At 36.4% G+C, this 18,940-nt stretch overlaps 1 protein-coding gene across 6 annotated transcripts in view; it reads right to left on the bottom strand.

The window, feature by feature from the left end:
* Positions 1-18,940, bottom strand: part of TBC1D5 (TBC1 domain family member 5) — a 326,766-nt gene that overhangs the window by 198,858 nt on the left and 108,968 nt on the right. The window contains exon 1 of one of the 6 annotated variants that reach the window (XM_075419052.1): positions 16,893-17,007. The exons of 4 other annotated variants lie outside the window; for them this stretch is intronic. In XM_075419052.1, coding sequence (XP_075275167.1) covers positions 16,893-16,910 — 18 coding nt within the window. In that variant the 5' untranslated portion in view covers positions 16,911-17,007. Of the gene's footprint in view, positions 1-16,892; positions 17,008-18,940 lie in introns of those variants that run through there. One more of the 6 variants, XM_075419053.1, reaches the window with a different exon arrangement.

Below are 18,940 nucleotides of genomic sequence, written 5' to 3'. Positions count from 1 at the left end.
AACATTAACATCAGCTGGGGTCCAGAACAAAACAAACAAGATCATGCCACTGATGGACAGGTTAACAGCCAGTGAGTCTGATGATCATGAAATGCAATTAATTTTGTCCCATTTAATAACATTTCCTGCATTTTAACTTCCGCCTGTCTGATCTTTAATACAAAAACAGAGTTACATTGGACTTTAAATAAGTTAATTAAGTATTAAAATCAATCATGTGAAAGTCTTAATATTTAATATTGTTAGATTGTATATCAAAGTGGTTTTATTATTTATTTACTCCAAACCTTTCCAGAATACTTCATGTGGCAACAGGGGGTCTGTATCTCACAAGATAAATGCATTTACAATGACAAATAAATTATATATAAAAGCATTTGTCTTAATACATGTCATTCAATATTAAATATCACCCATTGGTATCACCCTGAAACCTTAATCCATTTTTACCAACCGCACATTTGTATTATTCAAATGTTGTCTATTAAATAGTTGTCTCAAGAGCCACAGTAAAGGAATACATACCTAAGAACAATTATCATAGGAGTTTTAAAGCACTGTCTACAGATTTAACCCTACAACTTTCATGTCTTACCAGTACTTAAACATGCAAAGTATAAATTCAGTAGTGAATTGAAATGTCAGGGATAAGAAACAACACAAATAGCCTGGGACCATGACAATGTATTCTCTGGGTAATTCACATGATAGTTAAAAACTTCTTTATGCTAGAAGTTAGAAAAGAAAACCCATGAAACTTCATCATAACTAAACACTTTATATTCTGTTAATTTGGTAGATAGGAAATCTTCCACATACTTGTTACAAGCAGGGAAGAAGTTCACGCGGTTGCTAGCTTACAGTTTTCTTGAGGTTACATGATTCTGTAAGAGTTTGACTAAAGAAGAAAAAAATTGAATAAAGAAGAGAGGATTGAAATCCTTAAGTAATGTCAACTACTATATTCAATATCCATAGCCTCCTACCAACCTTGTCAACAATGTTTCCCAGGTCTAATGCTATAATAGTGACATTTGACACTTCTGGTGAAAAAAATTCTCTCTTCTGCATTTGACAACAAAAATATAAACAGCATCAACCATCTTAAATTCCTAAGACTACAGTTATGTGCTCAGTATGGTCTCAAAAAAAAATAAAAATCCATGAACAGATGACACAATAGTTTCCTATAAAAAACGAACCCCACACCCTCAACACAAAACCATACATATTTTTAGTGCAGGCTTATGTGACAGCTCCACAATGAGGGTGTTACAGGAACACAACATTGGCCTAACTTTGATTTCAAACAAGAAACACCTAAAAAGATCTAAAGCCAGCAGCTAAACATAGTCCATGCCCTGAACTCTCCTCGACCCCCAAGATCTAGCTGTTTAGCAGCAGATGTGAAAATGTCATCTTGCCATATTATCACCGTACATCCTTTCAACTAAAGACTCAAACAGAGAGAGGTTCCTCGTAGAGGTGAAGGCGAGGTGGCATGGCAGGGTTTGGTTTCTCTGCTCAGAGAACCATGTGATCTCACATATGATCAAAATTACAATTTAACTGGCATAATCAGTAAGATTTGATGAAATAAATCACGTTACTGTCATTAATGAATATGTCAGCCAAAAGAGTGAGAGTGCTGCCTTGTAAATAGAGGTTATCTGTACTTACTCTAAAATTGAAAACGTAGAAGGCTGAAAACTGGGATAATGAAAGCTGGCAAGAGAGAAGACTACAATACTTGTAGAAGACATATGACGGAAAAGGCATCTAGCTGGACACTGGCTGTCCAGTAAGTTCTTGGAATATACTGGTGAAAGGGAACTTTTACGTAATTGGTTTGCATTTTGTTTTAAGGTAGGAGGAGGAAAAAACACAGGTCGGTCACTGGATTAAATTGAGCTGGATTCTAAGCCACAAGTACATATCAGCTCAAAAAAGAAAGATGAAAAGTTCAAATTAAAGTGGTCTTAGCATGACAAAGTTCATGATTCTTAGGGAAGTAAGCAGGCTACAAACCATTATAATAAAAGGAACACGATTTCAACAAAGCAAATTTTAATTTTTTGGCAAGAAACAAAACTGGAAACAGGAATTCAGGTACGCTGGCCAACTCTTCACGAGGGCTCTCATATGTAGGATGTGCTGATGGAGAGGAAGGACAGAAAAGGCAAGGACATGAACTTGGCTAAACTGCAAACTTCAGTGAAACAAAGTGTAAGGAGGAAGTATGCAAAGTAAAAATCAGGTCATATAATCCAGGTTGATTATACAAAAACACAAAGTTATAGGGTCAAATCAGAAAGGCAAAGAACAGATACAATGCAATTAACAAGCAACACCAGGAACAAGAAGAGAACATTATGTATCATGTAAGGATACACACGTGCACACACTAGTAGGTAGAAGAGAACAATGAGAAGATTTTGTCTGTTCTTCAAAGGAGAGGGAGACTTATCAAAGCTGACAAGGGAGGTGAAGTGTTTCTTCACTCTTTGCTAAGATTCAGTTGCAAATCAGATGGCTAACACGTATAGCACCATTTAAACAATATGTGGGTTAGCTCAGAGAAAGGAAAGATTACGTAAATCAGTTCTTTTCAAATCATCTCACACAATTCAGTTTAAAGCAATTTCGTGCAATAGTTTTGACTAAATTGATACTGTTGTCAGAGCAGGTAGTTCCATGCTCCTCCTCCTGACTGATCAGTGTTACCCCTGTGCCACTTATCCATGACTGGCACAAGCATCTGCATGCAACCAGTCAGTCGACTCCTTTGAGTTGAAGCTATCCTGCCAAAAAAGTAAGTTTTAACCAAGACCAGTCAAGACCTTGCACTTTGCTAGAATAATCAGCTACAAAAATACAAGATGAAGAGCAACTACTTACGAAGCAGTTGTGATGGAAAGGATATGGGCAAGTGGATCCTAATTTCAAAGTGAGTCAACCATATCATATTACTTCAAAATAGCCAAAACAAGTTTATAAAAATGAGACGTGTAAATCTCTCATCATCTGACACTTGAAAGGCCTGAGCCACAATAGTGTATCCATCTTCATACGTATAGCACAGAAGGACTGCTGCAGTCCAGAGAAGAGCAACATGACCAGTTAAGAGCCTAGAAACTATAGCCTTTGGTGTAAGACTGAAGGAAACTGAATGTTTTACTTTAGTGAAAGGAAGATGGGAAGGAAGGAAAGAAAAATTCAATAAGATTTCAAATCTTTACATCATTCAACTATGAAGCTACTCCCTTTTCTTACAATAATCTAAAAGTGCTGAAAACTCTGTTCATATTAAAACAACTCAAACGACTGGAAACCCATTAAGTGAAAGAAATCCCTTGTCTATTTTGTTTTAGAATATATTTCATCTACCTGATTACAAAACAATTCAACATAATTTAAATTAAAGCTTTCTCCTTCCAAAGATAGTTATGAGATTAAAGTAGTTTACTGCTGTTTATGGTATGGAAATGACTGCTTTTAAGTATTTAAGAGTTTTACTTTCAGGAACACACAGGCAGCATGCTATGCTACACACTTTATGTTTTAGTAATACATATGTAACTCAAAGGGCCAAAGAATGTCAAGACTGAAAGAAATCATCAAAACAGTGAACTGGAAAAAATGGCAACTTAGCCTGCAGCCTTACCCAAAATGATAGTAACTAGCTTAGACACTAAAAGTGTATTCAATGCAATAAATTTCTAGGATATCACAGCTTTAAAGTAGTAAGCAATTAATCTAGGATTCAGCCTTTATTCTTTCACTATTTTTAGAAAACAGTTTCCTACAGGGGTTGACAGAAATTTTATAGAAACACCAGCATGTTCATGCACACACAGAGGCATTTACATCAAATATTTCTCTTCTAGTTTTGTCTTCTAGATATGCAGATGCTAAAGCAGCATGGTCTCATGCTGAGGTACAAAGGAAGTTGGTGTAAGACCCATTTGCTAAGGAAAAACAACAATTTCACAGGCACTTTCAAAGGAGCAGAGAGAGAATTCATTTTCTATCTTACAATGAAGTTTCTATGTAATGTGAAGAACCATAACCCATGTTCACCTAGATGATCCAATCCTTATGAGCAAATTCAAACGGGCACAGTCGCAGAGGGAAACAGCGCAAGAGGAAAGCAAAGACAAGGTGCTATCTGAAATCTAATTCAGCTGCAGTGCAATAAATGCAAATTTCAAGGATTTCTCATTACTTCTGCCAATGGGAGTGGTGGCTTACTTGAGTATGTCTAAAAACCATACTCAGAGGAAAAAAGCTTCAGAGTAGGGCTACCCCTGGTAAAAACCATGCTGAAGCTTCCCATGAACGCTCCCTCTCACACCCAAATGCTCAGTCTCAAGACATACTCTCTGTAAGGCACAGCGTTCATGTCATACTGCCTGCTCACACTGCTCTCTTCAGCCTTGCCACATCAGGAGTAACAGAGCCACTCTAGGGGCTCAGTATTTTTGCGGAATGCTCATTCATATCTAGAATGTACTGAGTTTCAAAGAGCAATACCTAAATAAAATGAAATAAAATACCTCAAGCAAAGGAAACCCCTAAGACTTGGAAATACAAGGCACAGATGAAACCTGCTAACCTTAGCAGGTAGTTGACTGCATGAAAGCACTTTATACCAAGATATTATAGTCATCTTTTTTTTTTTAAGAAGGAACATGCAACTGCATTCCACTCTACTAAAGAGATGACAAGGTAGATGACTGCAGACAGTGAACTCTGCTGCTCAGCTCATCCTGCTACATCTCTCTTGTTTCTGGTGTTCAGGAACTCTCAGTACTAATTCCTGCCAAGTTTAGTAATGTTATAAATGGGAGAAAATTACAGTGCAATACTCTTTCTTCTTTAATAATTTGATTTCTTAATACAGTGTTATCTGTTACAACTTATTTTTTATATCCCTCCCCACTCTCATATTTTCCATTCAGATTTTTCAGCAGCTGGATGAAATGTTCTACACTTTCCTGTACACGCACATAAAGGTGTCAAGGGAACAAGTGGTCTTGCTGAAGTCTTCAGACACAGAGAAGCTAAACAGGCAAGGCCACCGCAGCATGATTTCTACAATGCACTGTTACTTAGAGGCATCTGTTCCTCCTAAAATATTTTCTGAGCCGTCCCTGTTGCTTGTCAGAGCATGTAAAACACAGGCATAGAAGTCACCAGCACAAGCAGCATGATACATCAAACACACACTGGTGGTACCACCTCAAAACCCGAAATAGATGCAGGTGTTAAACAGCAAGTAGGAAAGCAGTACTTTGCAAGGTTATAGGGGAACAAAAGTCTGGCTATATAAAAAAAAAAAAAAAAAAAAATTCTGCTGAACTTTAGAAACATACCTTAAAATTTACAGTAACAATAAGAATCCATAAAAATTTAATTCAGAAAGAAGGATAAAATATGCTGTTTAAAGGGGGAAATAATAAAAGTGAATTACAATATGAGTTAAAAGGGCTTTTTGGTTTGGCAGTAAATTTCTCTCACCAGAAACATCTGTCACCAACAAGTTCTACTCTATTTACCCTAAGTCTTGGGTTTATTTTGCTTTAGAAGTGGGTCAGCACACACTACGCAGCAAGAAGCAAAAGCCTGGTTTTGCACCACATTCTTAGACAACACCTAAGCAGCAGGGCAAGACCTTAGACAAGACCAGAAGCAGCAGGCTAAGGGATCAGTCACCCTGAGAACTGTATATGCACTTCTGCTCTGGTGAATGAGAGCAGAACAGGCAGGACTCTAAAGCTTTTTGATTTTTAATAGGCAATACAATAGACTGACGGCTCCCAAATACATTAGGCTTAGTTGAGTGCTCTCTCTAATTCACCAACCACTATGAAATGACTGAATCTCCCAGCGTTGTCTGAATACCAAGTTTTGTTGTATGCAACCAACAAAAAGGAAGTGGAATTCCCACAAAGCAGTGAACACATCTGAAGAATTGTACTGGAACAACAGCTGTCATTAGACTTTACAGAAAGCTTGCAACACCTTTGAGGCTAAGCTTTTAAGCCCATTTTATTAAAAAAATATAACAGATGTAAACAAGATATGGTTAGAAACCTCCTTGATTAAATTTTTCCTCTTGTTTTTAAAAAGCCTTTGCAGACAGTTTTCTTGTCTGTGTTAGACAGACAAGTATGACTTTTTAAAGAATATTTAACATACAAATCATGACAGCATTAACACTCTGAATCTCCTGGACACAATAGCTGGTTTCATATACTTCTTTCCAACTCTTCCCCCCCCCCTGTCCTTCTGATGGATTTTATTATTTTCTTTCTCTCCAAACAAACATATGAAATATCAATTTGCAAAAAGCTAGCTTTCAGATCTTATTTCCTGCTATAGACTCTGTATGACCTCATTCTCAAAGTGGTCACATGCAAAAGCCCAGAAAATGTTCTTTTTGTTATGTTGTTGCATTTCTGGTAATAGTTCAGGTAGAAAAGTGACCTAACGGTGGCCAGGTTATGGACCACTTAGACCATCAAGAAGAATGAAAGGAGAATTTTGAACTCGAAAGAAACCAAGCATATAGGATGTAGTTGTGATCTGTTCTCACTTTCTTTTCTTACTTAATAGTAAGGCTCTGCATCTTGGAGCACTTAAAATTAGTAGTCACTTCTGAAATTATGGTCTGTCATGTATTATTCATCTTCCTTTTTCTCCTAAAAGGAAGACATAAGATGGCAGTAGCAGTTGTTCTTAGCTTCCTGATGGAAAAAGGAGGAAAAAGTTGACCGAGGGGACAGATCTTTTTCAAAGGAGAGGCGACAGACAGAGATTGCCTAGCTGAAATGACTATTCTCTGTCAAACACATATTGCAATTCCACCTGTTGCCAGGAACGCTTCATTGAAGCTTAAGAATCTCTCAGGCAGGCACCAGATCCCCTGCCTACTCATCCAAACTCTTGTGCTTAGGAAGTTTTTGTACTTCACCGTCGAAGAAAAAGGGAAATCCTGTTCTATTTTAGCAGCCACATTTATAAGCAAACCACTGAATACAATAAATCCAGACAACTTTAACATGATTCGTCATTTTTCCATTTAGAGGTTTTGACAGTATCTTATCAGAAATGAAAGCCAAAACATAAAAGATAATTGAAACTAAATTCTTTGGAAAGATAGAAAATCACTCTTTCACTATGCTACTCCAAGTCAGTTTTCTTTCTCCCAAAGAACCTCACATAAGACTCCCCTCATTCATCCAAATAACTGAACATAATATTTTTATTATCAAGATTTATTTCCAAAAAATGTCATCTAGTGTATCTATACAAAGTTAGCCTGCTAGAAAGAATATTTTCTCACCTCCTTTAAATTCAAGATTGCCTCTGCATTTAGTGGAGCTCTTTCACTGCACTGATGTCAGAAACAGCAGATCAAGAAAGCGGTCTCACCTTCCAAAGACATACACACAGTCTGGCTTTTAAAAGGTAACGTAGAGGACTACAGAATATTTTGACTAAAACTGTTTGCTTTCTTTTTCCCAAAGCCAGTAGGTATGATCATGTGAGATATGCAGAAAAAGAACAGTTTTTGTTTTTGTTGGGTTGTTTCTTTCATGATCAAAGTACCATTTGACCACTAAACTGCTCAGTTCACGGGTAAAATGTTTACAGCTTATCCACACCCTAATATTACACATTAAACTTTTAAACTTGTTTCCTGCAAACAGCTGCTTTCATGGATATGTTCCATGCTGTCAGAACTCTTCTTCTGATTCATACTATCAACGGTCTTAAAGATACCATCTGAAACAATCACATCAGTTTTCATTCCCATCAACAGTAGTTGTGGTGCAAACTGATGTGTGAATACTTCTAAACTTTAATACAGCAAGCAACTATTTAACTTAAGACCAGTTTTCCAAATTAAAGGTATGCATAGTCTGTCACATTGACTTACACCCATATGGCACTTTTGTACAACTTAAAGTCAATTTAGTCATTTTGATTCTAGTTTATATTTATGCAGTCCATCACGAAAAAGCCCACTTTACCCTAACCTAGGTCCTCTGTATTCCATATGTACATGCAATCTACTACATCAATCAAAATGGCTCACAGTTCAGATGATGTATACGCAAATAAATGTACTTTACCTAGAGGTCAAAATAATTTCTGTAAGAGCACAGTATATTCTCTTGTTTTTAGCTACCTCCTACAACCACGAAGCATAAAACTTTAACAAGCTGCAAAATAACAAATTGAACACCATACATCGAGGTTTTTTAGTGTCACTCTAGGAACGCTATAATTATAATCAAGAAAACACTTAATTTTTAACTCTATTTTTACTGTATCTTTCTACCTTGTGGCACATGGTGGCCTATGCCAGTTTTACTACAAAATAGGGTTATGAGGAGGAAAAGGTAAGAAAAACAAACAAACAAAAAACCCCCAGTTCTGCTACTCTGAGATCGCATGTGCATGAACTAAGGTGTGGATGTTGGCTTTTTAAGACAGGAATAAGGGTAAAACATATAGGCACTATCTCAGCTTTTGCAACAACCCAACACATGGGGGATCACCATGACAGTGGATAAACTAGGACTTTACTACCATCAACCCTGAATTGTTTCTTAACAAGGCTACAAACCATCATAATTCTGATTTGACAGAACTGTGAGACTTTCAAAACTGCAATTTCAGCACATTAAGTACAATAGGTAGGATTTTTCAAAAATGTTTTAGAAACGCTGAGAAATAAGGTAGGTTGAAACGTATACCTCTGACTACATTGGTCACATGAAGAGAAAGCTGCAACACAAATGCACCGAAGAAGGCAGGAATACTTGTCTACACATGGTGGGAAAAAAAAAGATTGCTGAAATGTTAATTTCCACTTTTGTGCTTATTTCTTTTTTTAATGGACTTTCTTCCTTTCATAGATGTTGGACAACACTAGGCCTATGAGCATGAAAGCTTTTTAGAAAGCCCTATAATTTACTCTTTCTTCAAATTTGACTCAGAAAAATACACATACATAGCTGAAATAAAAAAGGAATGAACACATATATATGACAATTCAATTAAATGACTGCATAATACGTGTGTGAAAAATAGTTTCTGAACTTGTCACGAGAGACTACAGAAGACTGAATTCTGGCTTCTCTAAAACTGATTTTATTAGGCTGGACAGCCAGCCTCAGTGCTCTAACGTACATGTACAAGGGCCACTGCTCTGGGTTAATGAGAAGTTCTGACCCTGAGACTTTTTACTTTTGTTCGCTCATCTGAGGCAACTGTGTAATTATTTTAAGAACCTTTCTATACTTCAGTTTTACGCATATTTCCAATAAAGATTTGGGAATCTAATTTAAATATACTGCATGTTACTGTGACTTGCAGGTATTAAATTAGTAAAGGAGAGCTCTACACTTGTATACCTTACCCTCATCTCTGAAAAATAATTAACACATACCAGATGCTGTGTAATGACTTATTGAAATATGCAAATAAAAATATTCAAAGGGCCTTCACTTATTTTATGACAACGAAGTCCGTAACTATGCTATTCCAAACAATCCTGTTCCTTATATTCTTAAGCATACACATGTACAATGAAACACAGAAGTAAAATCTTTGCTTTCTTTACAAGAAAACAGGATTTGAGTTGGAAGTCTAAATGTCAACCCTGAACATTATAAAATTATACAGAATAAGGAGGAAACAGGGCTGATAGTGCATATAAATATGACAGTGTATTAGGCTGCATTTAATTACCAGTTCAAACAACAACCTGATCTAACCTTTGACAAGTAAAATAAATGTTCTGAATAATTTAACCAAAGCAAACATTTGCTGTTAAATGCTGGCTAATTATAGCAAGAGTTGTACTGAGAAGGGGAAAAAACCCCAAAGAGATGGTAATTTATACACTTCTGCAATTGCTACAGCTATTCCTTGAAACCCTGGAATTTTTTTCCATACGGGATAGCTACTAAGTATCTACTTTGGGAAAAAAAATCTGTCTCTGTTTAAAAGAAGAAGCACCATATTAGAGTAAGTAGCTTTGAATTACAAGCACTGAAGAAATAGTCCAAATATGGAAAGTAAGGTAACGTTAGTTTCAAGAATATCCCCCTTTTCTATTGATGGCTTTCTAAGATGAGAAGTCTTCATTTGCAATGCTCTCTATCACACTGGAAGCTAAGAAAGGGCAGAACAATGACTAAGTCTTTTCCAAAGTGTCAGTGCCAAATCACACAAAAGCCTCATTACAGGATAGGGGAGCACAGTTCAGTCATGTCCAATGCACTTCTGAAGAGTAATGAATAAATTTAAATTCCTTCTTCATATAAATACTAGGTCAACAGTTAAATGACATAAAGAAACCAGAGAGATTCTCTAAAAACAAACCCTCCCAAATTATGTAATGATGAAATAATTCCACCACTATGACTTTTTCAGATATATTATCTACAGCCAGATATACTATCCATATGAAATATTGAGCTTATTTCACAAAGAAGCTAAAGATCTCAGAAAAATAAATACATGTGACAAGGACAAATACTTAAAGTCAGCATGCTTCCAATATCAGAACATCAATAACCATGAAATTGAAACCATTAGAAAAAAGATGTGTTTTTCCTGCAGCATATATGCCTTCCAGTTGTAGGCTATTTCAAAAGAAGTGAATGGCTTTTGCTATCTTTGGGCCAAGAGTTTCGCTTATTTATGAGATGAAAAGTTAGCAACAGCATCAGCTGTCTTATCTGCATGCACAAGAACTATGGTTCAGAAGAATCAGAAGACCATGAAAATTTCACAGACAAGCAATGCACGTAAACTAAAGAAGCCTATAAATCCCTAATCTTGAATATATATTAATATTTGAAGGCTTTATATAATCTGCAAAGTAAAAAGTGAAAACCATTAAAAACATTAAAACTGACTGTAAGTATGCTCCTCTCTTTTCCCAAAAGCAATTTGTGTGCAGATAAGTTCTGGACACATGTTTCTGAGACAAACATATTATTTTTAAGTTACCTTTTATATTTTCATAAATATTTAAGCTCTCCCTGAAATTTTAAATATGTTTATAGAGACATGAATGCTAACATTCTTAGCCTCTTATAATGAAAAAATATGAATTAAACTGTATCTTGCAAGCTGTAAGAGAAACAATTTTTAAAAGAAACAAATAATAAATTCACAAAAAATTTACCACAGATTGTTTACTTGATAATGAGTCAGGTGGATTCAAAAAGCTGAAGCAGATTTTCTAGCTTACAGTGTAAACTGAATATTAGAAAATTGAGTTTGAAGGTCATTACTATTCTTGCTCCATATCTCGGTATAAAGTCCTTAAGCAAATAAAGTAGTAAAGAATTTGACAAGACCCATGCCTGACACTCTGGAGAAATTCAAGTACAGAATTAATTTTACACTGTATCTACTGCTTCATGCCAAATGGACAGTGAAATGCACTGGGTTTTCTTATGCTGAAGCATCCATAAAAACATACTCAGCTGTATTTGGACAGGACGGAGGGAAACCTTAGGCAGTCATTGGTAAATGCAATGAATCAAGTCTTCCCTGCTATTTTACTGCACATAAAACTTGGGCATTTAAGCATAAAACTGGAACAGATCTTCTCTAGAGCTTTTAAGCTTTTTGCATTCTGCACTTGAAATGTTATCAGGTTCAGTAAAGTAAATTTTGCTAATAGGAGATACCTTTACCTTTCTATCAATCCAAAGACAGCAAAAAATAAAAATAATCGCTCTATTCTAAAATTTTACCTTCTCCGAGATACTTCTTTTTTAGCTAAACAACAAAATAAACAAAACCAGCCAGGTCATAGGTTGTGAGAGCTCCTGTGAAGATTGCTGCTTGATAGGGAGCTCACACTTAATGCTAGCCACTCATCAGTGCCAATTACACTTTCCTGTTACTCCTAATTTTCTGAACTGTTGCATACTTTAAGAAGTACAACATTAAACACCTAAATAGGAAATTTAACAAAATATTTTATATTTAATTAATTAAATCTGATAGAAACATTGATAGAAATGCTAGTGTACTAAATGCCAATATACTAAAAAAAACCCACCCCACCCCTCTTGGCTATAGCTGCAAGAAATATGCACTCTTCCTGAATATCATCCTAGGTATCAGTCTGATATAGCCGGTGGTGTCACTGGAAGGGTGATTATAACCAAACAATTTAGTTACATATGTACATGTACTGGGTTGTAAACTAGCTAATATCTTTACCCAGCGTGGCCCACCTGGAGGACAACTTATCTGAGTCCAAAAGATATCTCCAGTCAGGCCATTAAAGGAGAAGAAGGATACCATGATGATGAAACTAGCCAAGCTTCTCTTCTGACTTTATGCACCAAATTTTAACCCCGAAAACCCCAAGAACTAAGGATTGAGTTAGTCCTTTTGATTCATACTTTTGTGCAATACCTTATAGAGAAATCAGAATTAGTAATAAAATAAAAAGTAGAATGGATAAACCAACAGAAATAATAGCAGAACTACAACTGTGGGCTTCTTTCTGAACTAACACAACATTTCACCCTGGTCAGCCTGTTTTTATAAGTAACAATTAATTTAGTCTGTAGTGAAGTTTCCTGCATATTTTAGTTTGCACATACTTGTAAGGTCTTCCTGAAAAGAATTCACTTCTGTGTAGAATGGCTTTGTGATGTGGATTAGCCTCCACAAGGGATCTAAATTGACAATAATGAATTCATTTTATATAGTAGGCTAGACTTAAACGAGAAGTGAAAGGCCAGTGCCAGCAGAGTTCAGTGATCAGCCACTGCTGTTCTCTCTATAATTTACTGGTTGAGTTTAATAATTACAGCATTGCCTTGATAATCTGTAGCTGCAGCATACTGGAAGAAGAGGAAGAGAAAATTTTTCTTGTGTTAATAGGAGAACTGAATTTTTTTATTTAAATGCAGACCCACATAAGCTGCAAACAGAGTATTTATAACGAACACCTAAGAACACTGACACTGGTTTAAACTAAAATTAATTTATATCACTCAAATCCGGAAAAACAGAATTTCAAGCCTTGATCTTATTAGGATACTTAATGTAATCTTATTAGAATGTGAGCTTCTATATATCAGAGTGTTTTATACACTGCAAATATATTTTAAAGAGCTCCAATAAACATTACTAAACAATTCACTACTGATCTCCAAACCTAGTTTCGCAGGCGCAGATTACTGGATCTGTAACTAATACAGCAGGAGTGGCAATGCCTTCACACAGGCAATATTCTTGCTGCTATACAGAACTGGCTGTCACATGAGTGTTAAGTGAGTTTCCAGGACTTTCTCATCTCCTAACTGCCTGAGATTTAGCACAGAGCAGCATGCTTTCCAAAAGGACAGAGTACCTACAGCTTCAGCGGAAGCAAATGGGGATCATAGATGCTTAAAATTTCAGAAAATCAGGCCTGGTGCCATATACAAGGAAAACGCTGCCAGAAATGTCACTCACAGAATCCATGCCTGCCACTCCACAGAGATTCATATATGCTTAATGATGGCTAGCAAGTACAGAGAGCAGACCTAGCTAAGGAAAAACAACAGAAAACTAGGCAGCAGGCAAGCGATGAGCACTCTGTCTGCACTCGTATCCCCACTGGCAAAGTACAAGTAAAATGGTTAAGAAACTGGTAAGGCTGATGCCAAAAATTTAAATGTTTCTAAGGACTACAGCAGACCTTAAGAAATAGAGTTTTTAATCTCATTTGAAACAGTTTCAATACTTCAACATTAATGTATGCACATATATATTAATGAAGCAGACACGTTAATCCCCCCGATGTCGATGTCTGCGAAGCATCTTAGCTCTTACTTCCTTCACCATCAGTCGTGTGTAAGTAACATACTGTGGCAACATATGAATAGTTCATAGCTCCAGCACTGAATGAATGAATGAACAGTGACCTAAACGCAAGCAGCAATTAAGGTTTCTGTTTCTTTACCCATCAGCTATTGCACATACTCACAGCAAACAAGTGTGTTTTTCTGACACGCACACTTGTCTGTTAATAAGTTAAAGAACTATTTCAGTCAAGAGCCTTTACGTTTTTCCCCTACACGCTTCGTTTCTTGCTACATGCATTGGAGTTTTACCCTGATAGAGATGTCGATGACAAGCTGAAGAAATGGAGGTGATGCTGCCAGGGATTAAGGTAAAGAATACTACGATACTTTGCAGAAGCACAAAGGGTCTGCCGCTGTTTCCCCACACTTGGAAAGCTTAAGTGCAAGGTTTCTGATAGTGCAGTGAGAGTTTCCAGTTAGCACTGCCATTTGATTTTAGTACCTAGTTATACATCCCTTGCAAGACTTTAATGTACTACACCGAAGTGTAAGGAAAGAGAAAAATTCCAACATTTTAAATGGCAGCAAGCATGAAATAAATACAATACACCGTTTTGGTTTATTTTCTGTTTCTTTTCAAGGGGTGTGTGTTATTTTTTAGGTTGATTGGGGTTTTTGTTGGGGTTTTTTTGTTGTTTGGTTTGGATTTTTTATACTCTATGGAAGAAGGGGAGCAAAAAAACCTCACATAGCCATGTCTGTTCTCTTTCACAGGTTCAGTTTGAAATAATTCTACTAATAATCTACTGCCTGTTATCAATACAGTAGGCATGTGTTCAGAGATAAATTACATTTTAATTCACTCCACTGAAACTAAATTCCAGTGTCACAATCTTGTTACAGGAATCATCTGTAAGAGCAACCACCGGCCTTTAAGGGACTAGAAGGTACAATTTTAAGTAAAAGCAGTCCACAAAAATACTCTTCCATTTGTAATCAGAATGACTGACACAATCTTAGCTATCAGTGAAAATGCTATAGAAATCTCTTTTTTGAATCTTTTCTCTCAGTTTAAAAACTGAACCAGGTTTCCCTATTATCTACAATATACGGTTCAAAATTCTCAGCCCCTGTTAGTCTGGCAAAAAAATGATCTCTGCAAAAATAAGATGAAGAAAATTAAGACAACCCAGACCAAAGAAAAGAAACAGATCCTGGGAGCTGTTCGTGCATTAAATGAGCATTACACTAACGCATTTGTCTTTGTAGAAAGTAGAGAAAAACAAAAGGAAAGCTATCTGCTTGAGATAAGTAGATTTTTTTTTTCTTTTCTATACTAAGCTTTTTAGATACAACAGTGTAATTTTATTTTATTCTTTTTTTAATCAAATAATCAATGTGTATAATTGGTCAAGGGAACTAAGAGCCTACTAAAGTGCAAAGTGGATGATTGGCTCCTTTATTCTTGAAGGTTGCATCATGCTGGTTTCTTACTTTCAAAGCCAACATTTGTACGGAACATGTATTCAATAACTAATGTTTAACACTTTAATAAACTCTTTACATTTCATGAACAGTGTGTGCTACAGAAACAATCGATCCTCATAATTCAAAATTGATATTAGCTCTGCCCCTTCCAGCACCAATTCTGAAACTATGGCATGTATCAGGTATGTATAAATTTTTGAAAAAGCACTTCATTTTACATTATACTGTTTTTCTCCAGCACCTTACTGTGTTCTTAGAATAACAAGGTATGGCTTTTCAAACCTTGGCTTCCTCCCAGCCTTTAACCAGTCAGGAATGTGCATGTATGTGGGTATGGGGGTGTGTTAATGTAATATATATATTACTATATAGGTAAAATACTACCTTTGCAGGATAAATGATGCTACTCCTTTTACTACAAGATAATTTTAATATAAGGGACAACAAGAACAGAAGAGGTTGCAAGATCTTGTATCTCAGAACATACATTAAAATCTTTCACAAATGCAGAAAATAATTATCAGAAACCACTTGTTATGAACAAAATTTAATTTCCCTAAACTCAAACCCTACGACATTCAGCTAACATTGAAGAAACTGGAAAGTAAAAGGACTCAAACTGCCAAAAAGCAATATGGGTGAAAACAGCATTTGTTCTCACTTTCAGAGGCAAAAGTAATGATATGGTAAAATGCAAACTCTATTTTAAAATGCAGGTAATACTGACAAAGATCTGATTAAGAAGAAATGTATGACTGGGCAAGAAAAGGCTAGCCGATCAGACTGACAACAGCAGAACAATTTGGAAACTACTGATTCAGCTGGTACCTACTGCTACTTTATCCGAAGCACATGTGGGGATTGTATCTATGTAGGAAGGGGAGCAAATTTGGCAAAGCTGTGGAAAGAAACAGTGAGCTAATCTCAAGTCATAATGGGTGGACTTCTCCACTGTGTGAAACGCCATCCTAGATATAAAAGAGCTTCTCTGTGGCATCATTTCCTGGATGCTTGGAATTGGATTATCAGTTTTGCTGCAGATTTACAAGGCATTAAGGTAGCTTTAGACTCCCTCCATCTCTCCTGTCCTTCCTGAATATTAATCTCACATTTATTCTTGAAAATTATTTATATTAGAAATTAAAAAATCATGTAACAGAGATATAGGAAAGCCACCAATTCAAATTTTAAGTTTCATACATAATGATCTATTTTTATTCATTCTTCCTTTTAGGACTTCCTTGTACATATTCACGTATTACTTTTCAACCTTGCCAGAGCTGAGAAGTTGAATGGACACAACAGACCACTGAAGGAGAATAGGTTCTGTCATGATAAGCCAACACAGCTCTAGGCCAATTTTGGACATTATTTGGCAAGCGTTACTGTATTAAGGAAGCAATTTTTCAAGGTTCATGTGCACCAAGTGCAGTGTATATTATACAGCTATTATAAAAGCAGCATTACCACAAGACTGAATATATCTTGTTCATGTAATTATCTAGTCAATTCAACGTGCTCACACAACATTTACATACAACTAAAAACGCAGAAACTCACAGAAAGCAAAATCTCCATTGTGTATTGCTCTTGGGTAGCTGACGCTCCCACTTCTTTCTTAAAACCACATTCCGTAATATTATTCAAAAAAGAAACTTGCACTTCACAGCTCACCAGGCTTAGGAGTCTTACAATCATATCTACAAAAATGAAAAAGTAATCAGAAATTTCATGGACAGTATACACACTTATTAATATGATCTGTTTTATTAGGTCCCAGCAAAAACATCTTATTAGTTCTACAATCAAATGATTCAGAAACCATCCACACTTTCTTTGCCTTTTAACAGTTCCAATCAGTAGCAGATCTAGGTGTAATCAACAGCAGCAGGGGGCTTTAGGAAGCAAAACAAAACAAAAACAGTAGGGATCTTTACTAGCTTACAGTAATTGATACAAGGAGATGTTGTATGTTACTGCAAGTTAGCCCAAGATAAGGAAAAGCTATGTGAAAATTCCCTGTTATCTACAACTGCCATTTCATATAGCGACAGCAACACAATAAGCTTCTAAAAAATGGAGTATTTAAAGTTTACTGAATTTCTTGCTGATCTAGAAGATCTTCTTCATCTCTTTTTTGCCCCCTCCATTTTACATTTTCTGTAACAAGATCAATATTTGGGTTACCATACATTCAGAAACCATGGATGTCACCCCTTAAATTTGTGAGTGGGCTGCACAAGCGATATAAAGTCCCTCTTCTGTAGGAGTTGAGCACATGGTCTGAACAGCACTTTTAGCCCCTGCTATGCATGGTAGCGAAACTACATTTCCCATATGTTAGTGCTGACAGGCTGACTGATATAAATTCAACTCAAAGAAACTTACATACAAGTTATTTTTACGCTTTTTAATCCTTTTCCTCTATTAACAGTGTCCCAGATATAAGAAAGGAATACATTAAAGAGAAATTGATAAGTGGTGCAATAATTTATGCACCCTTTGAGTGCTAGGACATCTGCATAAAACGAGGCCATCGCCTTTTTGATGTCAAGGATCTTGGGATAGTTCCAAATTGTAAGTATTTAAATCCTAAGCTTTTAAATTTCCATTGATTTTAACACAAGCGCAAAGAGATAAGCATTCAAGTATCTTTTTGGATCTGCCCTTGCTACCAGCTCTGAAAAAGATTGTATCTAGCCACAGACACGCAGCACTCAAAGGACAACCAGCGAGCATCTGACAGTGAAAACCCATGTTGTCACTCCTGTAACATTCCTCACTTTGCTAATTTAAAGCAAGTTTACATAAAAAAAAAAGCAATCACATTTTTGGACTGAGGCACAGGCAGAGCCACAGAGACGACACACTCCCACCACCCCACCTCCTCTGTAGAACCTGAGAAACCAGCAAGCAGTCTATGGGTTGCTCTCTTAGTGGCCAAGTGAAGACACATGGAATTCAAAATTTGTTACAGGTGACGCACTCAATGACCACCAAATGAGTATCAGAAAGTCTTACACTTGCTTGGGCCATCGTCGCCTCTTAAAGAGCAGAAGTTCAAAATTACATAAAAATGTCTAATTAACTACTTACCATATCGATAATTTTATTCTTTTTAATATTGTTGTAAGCTTTGCAGCAAAGCCTACTGCTTTAGCACACATCTTAATCAGAAACATGAGTGTGGAACATGCTGGGGTCAAACCATGATGGAAAAAGCATCACGTGGAATCACCACCATACTTCTGCAGAAGTACAGCAATTCACTCCCAGAAGCTGCCGACAGTGGATAAAACATACCACCTACCTCAAATCTGTCCTCAAAAGAGGACATTTTCCAAAGAAACTGTGTATCATTTAGTGGAAAGGCATCTGTCGAGACAGGTAAGAGGGGGACGTTTCACCACATGCTAGAGAAGAACAGGGAACTGTCGGGACAGTTGGTGTGGCATAACATATTACCTCTGCATCTCATGGGTGACAAGTTCAGGTGAGTCAGGGCATGCATGAGGCAAATTCTCTCATTTACCCAATTCTTCATCTTGCTATCTCCCAGACTATCTAGTTGAAAGCTCCTACAAATAAGTTTTTGAAGGACGGATTTC

This window comes from Opisthocomus hoazin, chromosome 4 (assembly GCF_030867145.1).
Source record: "Opisthocomus hoazin isolate bOpiHoa1 chromosome 4, bOpiHoa1.hap1, whole genome shotgun sequence".
Classification (NCBI taxonomy): Eukaryota; Metazoa; Chordata; class Aves; order Opisthocomiformes; family Opisthocomidae; genus Opisthocomus; species Opisthocomus hoazin.
The sequence above is the reverse complement of the archived record's forward strand: the minus strand, read 5'-3'. Positions and strand labels throughout refer to the sequence as shown.